Raw genomic sequence first — 14,536 nt, 5'->3', positions numbered from 1 at the left:
TGTAATCACACCTTTGTTTTTGCGATGACGTCTGTGGGACCACGAAGAGCTTGATAGTTGCCAACCTCAGAGTCAATAAGACGGAACTACTTACGTAAAATTCTATTCATAATTCACAATTTCTATTCATAATAACCATGGATCGAATACTTCCGGCTGTACGAACCAGAGAGAATAATTCTCACCTCCGTTATACACACAATTGTCCACCTGCTACTATTTGGTTCAACTTTGTTAAGTTATTAAATCTGGATTGCGCGTAGGGGTGAAAACTCCAGTTCGAATAATCTTCCTTTGAAAACCCAATGATTTCATTTTTACCGTACGCTAGTTGGTACAAATTATTTCCATTCGATGCAATATGCACAGGAGAACTATTGCCAGTCGTTCGTCGCGAATCTAGAGCTTCGGCAATTCTTAATTGTATCGATACTGCGTACAAATAGTTACTCTTTAATTAGTTTTGATTTTGATAAGAAAGACGCTATGGCGCGATATCTACAGCTCCAGGCGAAATTTCATCTTCCTACATTTCAGAATGAAACAGAATAAGTCGCACAGTTATCGCAGATAAAGCCAGAGCCAGATGGAATCAAGGATTTGTTGCTGCTAAATGAACTCATCAGCCGTTCTGGAATGCCGTAATATCTTACTAATAGTGTTGCAAATAAAAATCTTGTTCTAAAATATTAAAGTTGAATTTCTTTTTTTAAAGTACTATAGCGCATTGTGAAATTTACGAGAAAAAAAAAACATATCAGCTCAAGAGTTTTGCGATCATTTACAATTCTTTGGATCAGTGTAACTGACGAAGTTTAAACTTACATTATTTGTTTTTACAGAATTCACTGCCCATCTTTTCTGTCCAATTTTACTGCAGTAGTTTTACTTTCAATCTGCATATCGACGATCTATGCATCAGTTTCACTCGATTTCTCTCAGAACAAGTCAGCAAGTGATAAGAAAGTGATCTAATTAGAAGCATACCTAGCTATTACAGAGCGTAAACACGACTCCGGACTGTGCTCTGCAGTACAGTAGAGACTACTCCGGATCAGGGAAAGGAAGGATTCAGGAATCGAGAAACGGGTTATTCAATGCAAAATTCTAACGCTTTTCCGTCATAGCTGGAGTCCGATCGAGGCAGATATTACCATAAATTTTTATAAGAATCAACCCTTGACAGGTCATGGTACAATGTCTACGTTATGAACAACTAATTCTAGAGAGAAAAAAAACCTTTGATATAAAATGGCGAAGAAATAGTTCTCGAAGAGATTTTCAGTTGAACTGGGCTATTGATTGACGTGGTAGAATCAATCTCGACGTTTCTCACGTCACAGGTTGATAGAGATTTTTCGATCGACTGGAATCGAGTGATTGATTGAATCAATGATCGATCGCTTATCTATTACAGATAGGAAATTCAGCATACCAGCTGTAATGCGTGTTGTAAGTTTATTGTGTGTATTTATAATGTGAAATAATTATGGCACATGATTTTTGTGGGTAAAATTTCCGTATATATAAACAGTGTCAGAGCATACGGGGCATGTCACTGCTCGATGATTCGATAAAGGAGTAACTATACGTGGCTAAAGTATAACAACGATCATAAAAATAATCCAAATAATAATGTCGATAACAACAATAGTGATACCAATATTAATGATACGGAATTGCGTACCGAGCCGCCTCTAAAATTCTAATCTAATCAGAGCAATTGACTTTGTCGTTACGAAATCCCAGCAGCGCGTTTGTCACGGGAACAGCCTTATATCTTTTAAATTCGGTATACACGCGGGGACGTGGACGAGAACGAATGTGCGAATAACTACATCACGATAGCCTCGATATTAATCGATATTAGTCGCAATATTATTCGATTGGTCACCGTTATACCGTAAAGACCGATTACGTTTCATTATTATATGAATCCGCACCGTTCGCCGGATTCAACGCCTGTATTTAGTTTATTTTTGATTAACAATTTTCACCTTAATCACGCCACACTCTTATCCTAACCATCGCAAAATCTGACACATTCAGTGTGCGCTTGATTTACATTTTTCACAATGTTATGCGACGCTATTAAAAGTTTTGACTATTTTCTAAATTTAATAACAGTGTCTCTGGCGCTGAGTTAATCATTAATACATCGATCGACGACTATGAAACTTAACAAATCGCCAACGCAGCATTATATTTTTTTCTTGGCGTGTGATACGTGTAACGATCAGCAAGGCACGTGGAGCCGGAAAAGTGGGGAGGGTATAAGTGAGTTTGCGTTTTTTCAAAATGCCAACGCGCGAAACAACTGCGCAAATATCTGCAAACGTCATTAAATTGCTATCTTAATTGTAATCCAGGCTGTTCGTACGTTTATACTGTCTCCGTTCGTATATCAATAAAACAATTTTTATGTCTCGATGCTTTTTATTATTTCAGGCAATAACCCTTGTCCAAACGTACAGACTCCGCTTGATCTCACGGCTCGTTAATTTAACGAAACTATGTTATGAAACTATGTTCATCATGGCCAAGTGGTTCCAGTACATCAATTATGACGTATGTACCTATCCTGGAACTCGACATAAAATCATCGTCAGCGACTATCCACTCCTACCGAAAATGAGACGTGAATATCCTGGAGTGAAGACATGGATCACACAATAATAGATAATACTTCATCACCCGTTAATGATCCATTCGATTAACCAAATCCAGTGAAGCTTATCACTGATTCGAAGGACTTTCGAGATGATCCAGCGATGCGAAGGAATCGACTCGAGGAGTGGTAACATGTAGAGATCGATATTAATCCTGCGGCCATATTACAACACATTCCGATCAAACAACGCTAACTTGGCACGTTCTTATTATTCTCAATAAATAAAGTCTGTTGAGCAAGTACATAAGCGTGTTGTATGTACGTATAGATGAGTAAGAAAAAAATTGTCCTTAAGCCGCCGCAGTGGCAGCTGTCGATGGCAACAGTCGCGGATAAGACTCGAGTCCGTGCGCAAGTATACATAGACCTAATATTGTATTAAATGTACTCTTATATACACTCAGAGTGCATAATATGTACGTGTTAATCATATTCGTGAGCAATGACACGATCGAGGTGACGGACCTCCGCATCCATCGTTCATCGTCACCCATGTTGGTTGCACGTTGTACATACGGCGGACCGTAGTTCGCGATAAGATAATGCTTGTAGCTGGATATCGATAAGATCAGCAATATACGGGAGTATTACCCACATGTATACCGTTCGTTCCCGAAGATTTTTTCTGCCGCTTCTACAGACCTGCATTCAATACTTGACCACTGTCCATCGCGTGTACAGCCACCGTAAATAATCTCCAATATTACATCGTATTTCCTGTATTTATATTTGTTCATTTTCCCAGAATTTTTCTCCCCCCTCTCGCTGCCCCCTTCCTATGTCCTGAAAATCGGAAGATAATCTTTCGCTGAAATCTTCGCGGTCTGGCGCAAGTCGTAGTGTCGAACTCATCGCCGAAGAAGGATCGAAGAACTGAAGGGATGGCAATAGAGTGAGGAAAATAGAGAAGGGGAGTGCAGAAGAAATTAGAAAAATCGGATAGCAAAGCTTATTGCCGGAAAAGCACGTGAGATGTCGTTCGAGACTTGGAAGATCGTTACATCGGTGTCGGCGGTCCAGGTATAAGACATGAACGAGTACATAATATGAAATTCTGGGTCCTGTGTTTCTCTGTCTCTCTTTCTATCTTTTCAAGCATCTAATAAGTGTCGATGTCGAGTGTTGATATAGCTGGCAATAAGCAATGGTCACGATTGAGTGCACACAGTATATGCATGTAAATTAGGCACTCATACAGAAAACAGGGAATGTGCCGCAAGTATTAAAATTCGCGTATATAACGAACGCGTGAACAGGTGCTGAGTGAGTGCGTGTTCTTCGCCCAAGGAATCTTTGCCAGCGAAGAAAAAAGTCACGAGGAAACGGAACTGGACTGGATTCGAATATGCGTGCCCCTCTTCTACGCCGTCACACGTCACATATCTGGTAATTTTGCATGTTATTCTTTAATTTTTTTATGTTTTTTTTCTTGTGTTCCATCATTCTCACCTCTTACTTTTACTAGATATTTTCCGATCTTAAGCGATGCTAAACCCTATTCCAATGCACAACCGACTATCGATGTTATCGGTGACATGCAGCCCTTCCAGACATTAATCCATGATCGGGTTGACGGTGTAGCGCAAATAGACTGCCGTATAACTCACATTATAAGCCTCTGCCGCTACGGTCGATAGAAGTACGTGTTTTTGTAGCAATAAAATTGGATTATAGTGGATCACATGGATTGAGCATTTGACGATGTAACAGTTTATTGGATTGAGAATGTTATTCAGTGATTCTCTACGGAATAGAAACTGTGGCGCATGTATTTTCACGCGCGTACCATGCACGATACTTTGCACGATACGTGTGTGTTTTTCGCATTGTCAGACATGCGAGAGCTGAATGTATATGAGTCATGTTTTATCGGATTACCTATTTCAGTTCGTTTTTTTCTACTCATATATTCCAAGATTTTTATCAGAGCAATCTTGTCGCAAACACTACATGACTAAATTGGTGCCGTAAATAAATTCTTGAAACATCGGTAAAGCGGTGAATAATCAGCGTTGTTATTTTCTCGAATATTTATTCTTCGAACACCCCGTAGATTGTTGCAGTTGCAGTTACGTTCGATCGAAGAATCCGGGATTAACGATTGGCAGATTGCACCTCGATATGCGCTCACGTTTGATTAATTGTTAGTATCAAGTGTGTTCGTGTGACTCGGTAATTAATTTTTTGCGAAACAGTAACAGTCCAAATTCACTGTAAATTTCATTGACGATCAGAGGCATGCTGGAGATGGATCATCGGGGGTTACGGGGGTCGGGTAACGACGATCCTTGGAATCACAACGGTTGCCGTTTCCGTCATCGCTGCATCGTGCCAGGAGATCCTCGCCGGAAACGTGGCCTATGTTGTTCTGGGGGGAATAGGCATGGGCCTCGTTCGTCTCCAGATCAAGCTAATGAAGTTGCATTCGGGTAACTAGTGAATTACAGCAAGCAAGTTTTACCAGAGTGGCAAAATTCTGCTGGTTTGACTTCAGCAAAACCTTCATTTCTTCCAATTAATACACATACAATATACATATATTGCTATTCATGTATACTGTAGGTATACAGATTGCAAGTAAAGTGACCACAAGCACTAATGTCACTCTGATCATTTCATTCTCTGATACGGTTTCCTTCGTTCACAAGGTACAGCAGAATGGAAGCTTATGGGCACCGGTGTTTCGGGAATCGGTCTTTCGCTGTGGCCGCTAATAGCGTGCCTCTTCATCCGCAAGCTTGGACCCAAGTACGCGCTATTGGTTCTGAGCGGAATAACCCTGCATGCGGTGCCACTGGCTCTGCTGGTAAAACCAAAGGCAATAATTGCTTGCGAGGAGGACGAACCGCAGAATCCAGACGAGGGTATCGCGACAGTGTCCATGTACGAGACATAATTACGTCTTTACTCGACCTTGATGAGTGGCGGTGGCCTGCATTGCTGGGGTTGAAGTATTTTCACACTTTCCTTATCCTGCAGCACACCCGCGGTTCCTGAAACGCTTCCAAGTCTGGAGCAGTACAGGATGGCTTATCAGCTAATCGAGTACGATTCGTACGTAGTCCGGCCTCCCTATTACGTTGAGGTGCTTCCGGGTATTCCCGAGGAATCGGAATACGAGAGTGATCATGACCAGGACGAAGAGAACCAGACAGCGGTGGTTCTGAATGCTGAAGAATCGGGCGTCCGGGTGAACGGGGGCGTCCGTCAGGAGGAAAGACACCGACGGGAATCGCACCTCCAAGAGAAAACGCGAGATATTAACTTGAAGGGAATCGACGTCCTGCCGAAAGGCGTCGAGTTAACACCTTTCACATACTCGCTTTTTGTCGCCAACGTTCTACTCCGACTGGGAGACCAGTTCGGCGTTGCGGTTGTCGTTTCCATACTGCCAGTCTTCGCGAGCCAGCTTCTGCCCGGCCTCAGGGTCGAAGAGACAGCCTTTCTCGTGAGCCTCTGTGGCTTCTCCAGGACTTTAACTGAGCTACCGCTCGTCGCTCTGTACCAGAAGTCCGGAAAATCGCAATTCGTCTTTCTTGGCGGGCCCTTCTTTGCCTCCGTTGGTCTTTATTGTGGGTTAATATATAAGTTACTACAATTATACTTTTCGGATATTGTGGTTCGCTTACCTTCAGCCTCTGAGTGTCTCTTGGGAATTTGAATTTTTTATGTTTCAGTAACATGGATTGCGAGGACTTTGGATGCCATGACACTGGCAAGTTTTGGCCTTGGTATTGGAAGCGGAGCAGCCTCTGCAGCTCTTCAGGTCCTGACGCCAAGAGAATGTCCAAGAATATCTGATGCTGCTGATATCGTTGTCGGTGTCGCTCTCCTAGCCACAATACCCTTGACACGTAAGTAAATGCCAGATGTAATGTCGACGGTTATAAGTGTCATTGAGAAGTCCCGATGATTAGTAACGCTTAATTTTTATAATCCAGCATGATTCACAAATATTCTTTTCTGTCAAGGCATTTTTATCCTTGGAAACGCTATTCAAGCCTGCTTCTTAATGGCTGCGTGGATATACGCCGCTGCAGCTATTACCTCAGGGTTCAATTTTCGAAGGAGAACTTGAAGAATAAATCAATTCATCCTGGGAACTTGTGGAATCCAGTTTTCAACGCCTCTTTGTCGGTATCGAGTCGCGAGTGAACGTGAAACGGATAAAAGAGGAGCGACGAATACAAAGGAACGATGATTTCCACCATTCTGAGTATAATCCAGCATTACGTCGATGGTCATCGAATGTCAATGATTTGAAACTTCTTCGTTAAGGATGACATGAAGAAAGGCTCCATGGTATAGCATTCGTAGGAAGAGCTGCTTTCCTACTTAAAGTGAAGGATTGTCAGAAATAAAAAAACTAATATACGATGCATAATGTGATTGAATGACAAACACTGGGAAAATTTAAATCAAATACAGTTTAAATTGGTTCAGCCTCAGTTAGTTCTAGACGTCCGAATAAGTTAAAAAATAAGGATAAGAATGATATAACTTTGATTCTACGATCAAAAGTGACTATGAAAAGTTTAGGTTACATTATTTCTACCCAGCCTCCTCCACAAAGTCCTGAATACTGCGTCATAGGATTTTTTGAAGCAATTTGAACCGCCGCCTACCAGTTCCGAACACCTCCAACCATCTCCGACCACCTTCGTCCTCTTCGTCCCACTGCTCCGCCATGTATTTACATTACATACTGTTCATAATTATTCCAACAACTTTTCATTTGCTCTCTCGATCTTGAATTTTCGTTGGCATAGAATCGAAACGCTGTTTTAGCTAGTCGCGAAGTATCTACATTGGGTAGAGACAATGAATTGATTTGCGAAAATTGTTCGGATGGAAAGAAATTCAGAGTAACTGTAATACATCACGGATGCGCTAATTTTGATCGAGATGAAATGGATGCTCCGTATATGAGAGAGTATTTAACGAAGTGTAGTGATTTAAAGACCTAATAAGGTGATAGGGAGAGAAAGAACGGAGCTTCTTGAAACTTTAAGTGTATATTAACACACATTTGAAAGGTACGAGCAAAATTTTTGATAATCCAACTGTCGCAGAACGGCAGCGTTATTACTTGACCCTTTAACTGAAGAATATATCTTTATTCAACGGCTGACTATCGAAGGGGCTAGCCGCTTGAGTCTGGAATCGGCAGGAAGGATAAAGTGCGTATATCTTGTACGAAATGTGAAAAGTAAAATCATTACACATCATATCATATCATCAGACATCATACATCATACATCACATCATACATCATCATACATAGTATTAAAGTTCGAAACCAAAGTTTGGATGTTCGGATGTTCAGAAAGTGACGTCACTAAAAATTTTTTTTCTCTTGACGTCATCAATCTATATAGACGAAAATCAGCTAGCCGAATTCCTCAGTCTGGAAACAACCGCGCAGTAGAGCGGACGGATGAGAGTCGCGCTCCGCAAATTTCGAGTACCGGGTTCTCAACCTCTTGGAGCCTGCGCTCCGGGTCTGCTTCTTGGTGCAACTCGATTTCAGGGACAAGCGCTCCGTAGTTTCTGCGCTCCGGGTCCACTACCTGGTGAAACTTAAATTCCAGGACAAGCGCTTCGTGGTTCCTGCGCTCCAGGTCCGCTACCTGGTGAAGCTTAACTTCCAGGACAAGTGCTCCGTGGTTCCTGTTTCATGTTTACAGTTAATTATTTCAATTCATTTTTCGCGAAAGCACAAATTCAGTAACTATAAATGCGCTAATGAAATTTAGTATATCATCAATTAATTAATTAATTAATCAATTATATTAATCCGTACATAATATTTTTGATGTGTTCTGATACTTAAAATATTTATTACTATTCCAGGTATAATCCGAGGTGGTAAGCGGTAGTTGTTGGAGGTAGTTGGCGGTGGTTGGAACTGGTCGGAGGTACACGAGGAGGAGGACGAGGAAGACGAGGAGAACACGGTGGACGAGGAGGACGAGGATTTGTGCTCGGTGAGTAAAACATTTTTATAATATTTGCTGGCAATTGTAATTATATTTCATCTGAAATATTACAAACTTGTCACGTTTACAATAAATTATTTCCATTCATTTTTCGCGCAAGCACATGTTCGGTAGCTTCAAATGCGCTAATAATTTGATTATATTATTAATTAATTGATTAATTATATTAATCCTTGAACAATATTTTTGATGTGTTCTTATACTGAAAATATTCATTACTATTCCAGGTACAACCCGAGGTGGTTATCGGTGGTTGTTCGAGGTGGTTGGCGATTGTTGGAGGTGGTCGGAGGTGGACGAGGAGGAGGACGAACTGAACTGAGTCTCAAAGCCCTGTTGACATAAAAGCAGCTATTCGATAGAAATTATAGTTTATAGTTTACACAGCCCATTGCATGATATTTCATTATAAATACATATGTTTCAATGTATTTAGGAATAATTTATCAAATATACAGAGGTCATGTGCAAATAATAAATGAATTGATTCGACCGCAGTTTGATGTATTCATTAGAGCTTTAACAATAAACTTAAGCTTTGTTACTTCTTTTATTTTATTATGGATAATCAAAAACATTTCCGACTATTCGTGCTGTGGAAGCATGGGGATTAAACCAAATGTAGCAAAAGATTAGAAACAGTGTATGTAGAGTACGGGTATTTTTCTAACAATGCAAACACGTGCCGCTAGCTCAGTTTTGACATATCTAGAATACCACGCCTTGCGAATTAGCTTTCCAGACAGAGATGAATGATGAATTTTAAGGACTGCATTATCGTTATTGAATACTCTATGCCTCATGGGAAAAGAAAATCTGTAACGATAAAATTGATGCACCGGATCATCGTCAACTTTAACTTTTGAAATGTCCTACCATTTTCGAACACCTCCTACCTCCCCCTGCCACCTCCGACCATCAATGGCCACTATCGACCACCCCCTATCACCTTCTGCCAGCGCCGACCACCTCCTACCATTTCCGAACACCTCCAACCATCCTATTTACCTATATTACTAGATTAGCTATGATATGAAAAGAGAAGAATTATTCATTTCGAAATGGGATTCTATTCGACGCGCGCTCGATGTATTCCATAACATTAGTATTCATAATTATTCCAACAACTTTTCATTTGCTCTCTCGATTTTGAATTTTCATAGGTATAGAATCAAAACGCTGTTTTAGCTGGTTGCAAGTGAAGTATCCGCGTTGGGTGGAGGAGCAGAATTGTTTTTCGAAAAGTATTCGGATGGAAAAAAATTCAGAGTAACTGTAATACATCACGGATGCGCTAATTTTGAACGCGATGAAATGGATGCTTCGTATATGAGACGGTATTTAACGCTGCGTAGTGATTTAAAGACCTAGAAAGGTGATAGGGAGAGAAAGAACGACGCTTTTTGACACTTCGAGTGTATTTCAACACACATTTGGAAGATACGAGCGAAATTTTTCATCATCCAACTGTCGCAGAACGGCAGCGTTATTAGCCGACCCGTTCACTGAAGGATATATCTTCAGTCAACGGCTGACCATCGAAGGGCCTGGCCGCTTGAGTCTGGAATCGGCAGGAGAGATAAGGTGTGTATTTCTTGTATGAAATGTGAAAGCTAAAATCATTATACATCATATCATATCATCATACATCATACATCATACATCATACATCGTACATCATACATCATCATACATAGTATCAAAGTTCGAAACCATAGTTCGGATGTCGGACGTTCAGAAAGTGACGTCACCAATTCAAAATCAGCTAGCCGAATTCCTCAGTCTGGTAACAACCGCGCAGTAGAGCGGACGGATGAGAGTCGCGCTCCGCAAATTTCGAGTCTCGGGTTCTCAACCTCCCGGATCCCGCGCTTCGGGTCCGCTACGTATTTCGAGTACCGGGTTCTCAACCTCCCGGATCCCGCGCTTCGGGTCCGCTACGCGGTGAAACTCGACTTCCAGGATAAGCGCTCCGTGGTTCCTGGTTCATGTTTACAATGAATTATTTCAATTCGTTTTTCGCGCAACCCCAAATTCGGTACCTGTCAATCCGCTAATAAAATTTCTCGACTTCCAGGATAAGCGCTCCGTGGTTCCTGGTTCATGTTTACAATAAATTATTTCAATTCGTTTTTCGCGCAACCCCAAATTCGGTACCTGTCAGTCCGCTAATAAAATTTCTCGACTTCCAGGATAAGCGCTCCGTGGTTCCTGGTTCATGTTTACAATAAATTATTTCAATTCGTTTTTCGCGCAACCCCAAATTCGGTAGCTGTCAGTCCGCTAATAAAATTTCTCGACTTCCAGGATAAGCGCTCCGTGGTTCCTGGTTCATGTTTACAATAAATTATTTCAATTCGTTTTTCGCGCAACCCCAAATTCGGTAGCTGTCAGTCCGCTAATAAAATTTCTCGACTTCCAGGATAAGCGCTCCGTGGTTCCTGGTTCATGTTTACAATAAATTATTTCAATTCGTTTTTCGCGCAACCCCAAATTCGGTACCTGTCAGTCCGCTAATAAAATTTCTCGACTTCCTGGATAAGCGCTCCGTGGTTCCTGGTTCATGTTTACAATAAATTATTTCAATTCGTTTTTCGCGCAACCCCAAATTCGGTACCTGTCAGTCCGCTAATAAAATTTCTCGACTTCCAGGATAAGCGCTCCGTGGTTCCTGGTTCATGTTTACAATAAATTATTTCAATTCGTTTTTCGCGCAACCCCAAATTCGGTACCTGTCAGTCCGCTAATAAAATTTCTCGACTTCCTGGATAAGCGCTCCGTGGTTCCTGGTTCATGTTTACAATAAATTATTTCAATTCGTTTTTCGCGCAACCCCAAATTCGGTACCTGTCAGTCCGCTAATAAAATTTCTCGACTTCCAGGATAAGCGCTCCGTGGTTCCTGGTTCATGTTTACAATAAATTATTTCAATTCGTTTTTCGCGCAACCCCAAATTCGGTACCTGTCAGTCCGCTAATAAAATTTCTCGACTTCCTGGATAAGCGCTCCGTGGTTCCTGGTTCATGTTTACAATAAATTATTTCAATTCGTTTTTCGCGCAACCCCAAATTCGGTACCTGTCAGTCCGCTAATAAAATTTCTCGACTTCCAGGATAAGCGCTCCGTGGTTCCTGGTTCATGTTTACAATAAATTATTTCAATTCGTTTTTCGCGCAACCCCAAATTCGGTACCTGTCAGTCCGCTAATAAAATTTCTCGACTTCCTGGATAAGCGCTCCGTGGTTCCTGGTTCATGTTTACAATAAATTATTTCAATTCGTTTTTCGCGCAACCCCAAATTCGGTACCTGTCAGTCCGCTAATAAAATTTCTCGACTTCCAGGATAAGCGCTCCGTGGTTCCTGGTTCATGTTTACAATAAATTATTTCAATTCGTTTTTCGCGCAACCCCAAATTCGGTACCTGTCAGTCCGCTAATAAAATTTCTCGACTTCCAGGATAAGCGCTCCGTGGTTCCTGGTTCATGTTTACAATAAATTATTTCAATTCGTTTTTCGCGCAACCCCAAATTCGGTACCTGTCAGTCCGCTAATAAAATTTCTCGACTTCCAGGATAAGCGCTCCGTGGTTCCTGGTTCATGTTTACAATAAATTATTTCAATTCGTTTTTCGCGCAACCCCAAATTCGGTACCTGTCAGTCCGCTAATAAAATTTCTCGACTTCCTGGATAAGCGCTCCGTGGTTCCTGGTTCATGTTTACAATAAATTATTTCAATTCGCTTTTCGCGCAACCCCAAATTCGGTAGCTGTCAGTCCGCTAATAAAATTTCTCGACTTCCAGGATAAGCGCTCCGTGGTTCCTGGTTCATGTTTACAATAAATTATTTCAATTCGTTTTTCGCGCAACCCCAAATTCGGTAGCTGTCAGTCCGCTAATAAAATTTCTCGACTTCCAGGATAAGCGCTCCGTGGTTCCTGGTTCATGTTTACAATAAATTATTTCAATTCGTTTTTCGCGCAACCCCAAATTCGGTACCTGTCAGTCCGCTAATAAAATTTCTCGACTTCCAGGATAAGCGCTCCGTGGTTCCTGGTTCATGTTTACAATAAATTATTTCAATTCGTTTTTCGCGCAACCCCAAATTCGGTAGCTGTCAGTCCGCTAATAAAATTTCTCGACTTCCAGGATAAGCGCTCCGTGGTTCCTGGTTCATGTTTACAATAAATTATTTCAATTCGTTTTTCGCGCAACCCCAAATTCGGTAGCTGTCAGTCCGCTAATAAAATTTCTCGACTTCCAGGATAAGCGCTCCGTGGTTCCTGGTTCATGTTTACAATAAATTATTTCAATTCGTTTTTCGCGCAACCCCAAATTCGGTACCTGTCAGTCCGCTAATAAAATTTCTCGACTTCCTGGATAAGCGCTCCGTGGTTCCTGGTTCATGTTTACAATAAATTATTTCAATTCGTTTTTCGCGCAACCCCAAATTCGGTAGCTGTCAGTAAGCTAATAAAATTTCTATAACTTCATAATCTTCTCATAATCTTTCTGGTAGATTATATCGATAAAAAAATTTTATCAAACCTTACACATTATTTTTGATTTGTTCTTATACTGAAAATATTTATTACTATTCAAGGTATAACCTGAGGTGGTTAAAGGTGGTCGGAGGTGGACGAGGAGGAGGACGAGGAGGACGAGGATTTGTGCTGGGTGAGTAAAACACTTTTATAATATTTGATGGCAATTGTAATTATATTTCATCTGAAATATTACAAACTTGTCATGTTTACAATAAATTATTTCAATTCATTTTTCGTGCAAGCACATATTCAATAGCTATGAATAATCTCATACAATTTATTATATTAATAATTAATTAATTAATATTCTTATAATATTTGATGGCAATTGTAATTATATTTCATCTGAAATATTACAAACTTGTCACGTTTACAATAAATTATTTCAATTCATTTTTCGTGCAAGCACATATTCAGTAGCTATGAATAATCTTATACAATTTATTACATTCTTAATTAATTGATTAATTACATTAATCCTTACACAATATTTTTGATGTGTTCCTATACTAAAAATATTCATTACTATTCCAGGTATTACCCGAGGTGGTCAGAGGTGGACGAGGAGGAGGACGAGCTGGGCAAGGAGGAGGACCAGGTGGACGAGGAGGAGGCGGGGTGGGTCGTGGGAGAGGACCTCTCCTCTCCTCAGAGGAGAGGAGGGGGAGGGGTGGGTCGCGGGAGAGGACCTCTCCTCTCCTCAGAGGAGCGGAGGGGGGGAGAGGGGCAGGGAAGGGGGAGAGGTGGGCGGGGAGGGGGAAGGGGAGGGGAAGGGAAGGGGGAGGGAAGGGGGAGGGGGAGGGAAGGGGGAGGGAAGGGGGGAGGGGGAGGGAAGGGGGCGGGGGGGGGGCGGGCGGGCGGGAGGGAGGGAGGGAGGGAGGGCGGGCGGGAGGGAGGGAGGGAGGGAGGGAGGGAGGGAGGGCGGGCGGGCGTGTACTGCTCTATTAACTCTGACGGGCTCGCATCGACATCCGTCCTCCACTCTCTCCCTCCCTCCCTCCCGCCCTCCCTCCCTCCCTCCCTCCCTCCCTCCCTCCCGCCCTCCCGCCCTCCCGCCCGCCCGCCCCTCCCCCTTCCCCCCTCCCCCTCCCCTCCCCCTTCCCTTCCCCCTCCCCGCCCACCTCTCCCCCTTCCCTACCCCTCCCCCTCCCCCTTCTCTCCTCTGAGGAGAGGAGAGGTCCTCTCCCACGACCCACCCCACCCCCTCCTCTCCTCTGAGGAGAGGAGAGGTCCTCTCCCACGACCCACCCCGCCTCCTCCTCGACCACTTGGTCCTCCTCCTTGTCCAGCTCGTCCTCCTCCTCGTCCGCCTCCGACCACC

The 14,536-nt window shown here is 42.3% G+C and overlaps 1 protein-coding gene across 4 annotated transcripts; it reads left to right on the top strand.

Annotated features, from left to right (window-relative positions):
- The first annotated feature begins 2,521 nt into the window (after positions 1-2,521).
- On the top strand, positions 2,522-8,652 carry LOC124308112 (uncharacterized). Of its 4 annotated transcripts, none has more exons than XR_006908921.1 (8): positions 2,522-3,691; positions 3,928-4,057; positions 4,906-5,100; positions 5,326-5,554; positions 5,651-6,243; positions 6,349-6,525; positions 6,643-7,851; positions 8,525-8,652. XR_006908921.1 is itself a non-coding variant. In XM_046770487.1 (7 exons), the coding sequence occupies exons 1-7, from the start codon at positions 3,644-3,646 to the stop codon at positions 6,747-6,749; spliced, it is 1,485 nt and encodes a 494-aa protein (XP_046626443.1). In that variant the 5' UTR covers positions 2,524-3,643; the 3' UTR covers positions 6,750-7,983. The 4 variants fall into 4 exon arrangements, 1 of the variants encoding a protein (XP_046626443.1); XR_006908919.1 differs by having other exon boundaries at positions 2,524-3,691; positions 5,320-5,554; XR_006908920.1 differs by lacking the exon at positions 8,525-8,652 and adding an exon at positions 8,050-8,064 and having other exon boundaries at positions 2,524-3,691; positions 5,320-5,554.
- The last annotated feature ends 5,884 nt before the right edge of the window (positions 8,653-14,536 follow it).

This window comes from Neodiprion virginianus, chromosome 6 (genome assembly GCF_021901495.1).
Source record: "Neodiprion virginianus isolate iyNeoVirg1 chromosome 6, iyNeoVirg1.1, whole genome shotgun sequence".
In the NCBI taxonomy this organism is placed as follows: domain Eukaryota; kingdom Metazoa; phylum Arthropoda; class Insecta; order Hymenoptera; family Diprionidae; genus Neodiprion; species Neodiprion virginianus.
Note: the sequence above shows the minus strand (reverse complement) of the source record. Positions and strands in the feature narration are given on the sequence as shown.

Bases quoted from the DNA above. Each gene is read 5' to 3' on its own strand.
- LOC124308112 (XM_046770487.1), top strand. From the start codon at position 3,644: ATGTCGTTCGAGACTTGGAAGATCGTTACATCGGTGTCGGCGGTCCAG. The intron at 6,244-6,348 runs GTGGGTTAATAT...TTTATGTTTCAG, and splicing joins TGCCTCCGTTGGTCTTTATT to TAACATGGATTGCGAGGACT. The intron at 6,526-6,642 runs GTAAGTAAATGC...TTTTCTGTCAAG, and splicing joins AGCCACAATACCCTTGACAC to GCATTTTTATCCTTGGAAAC.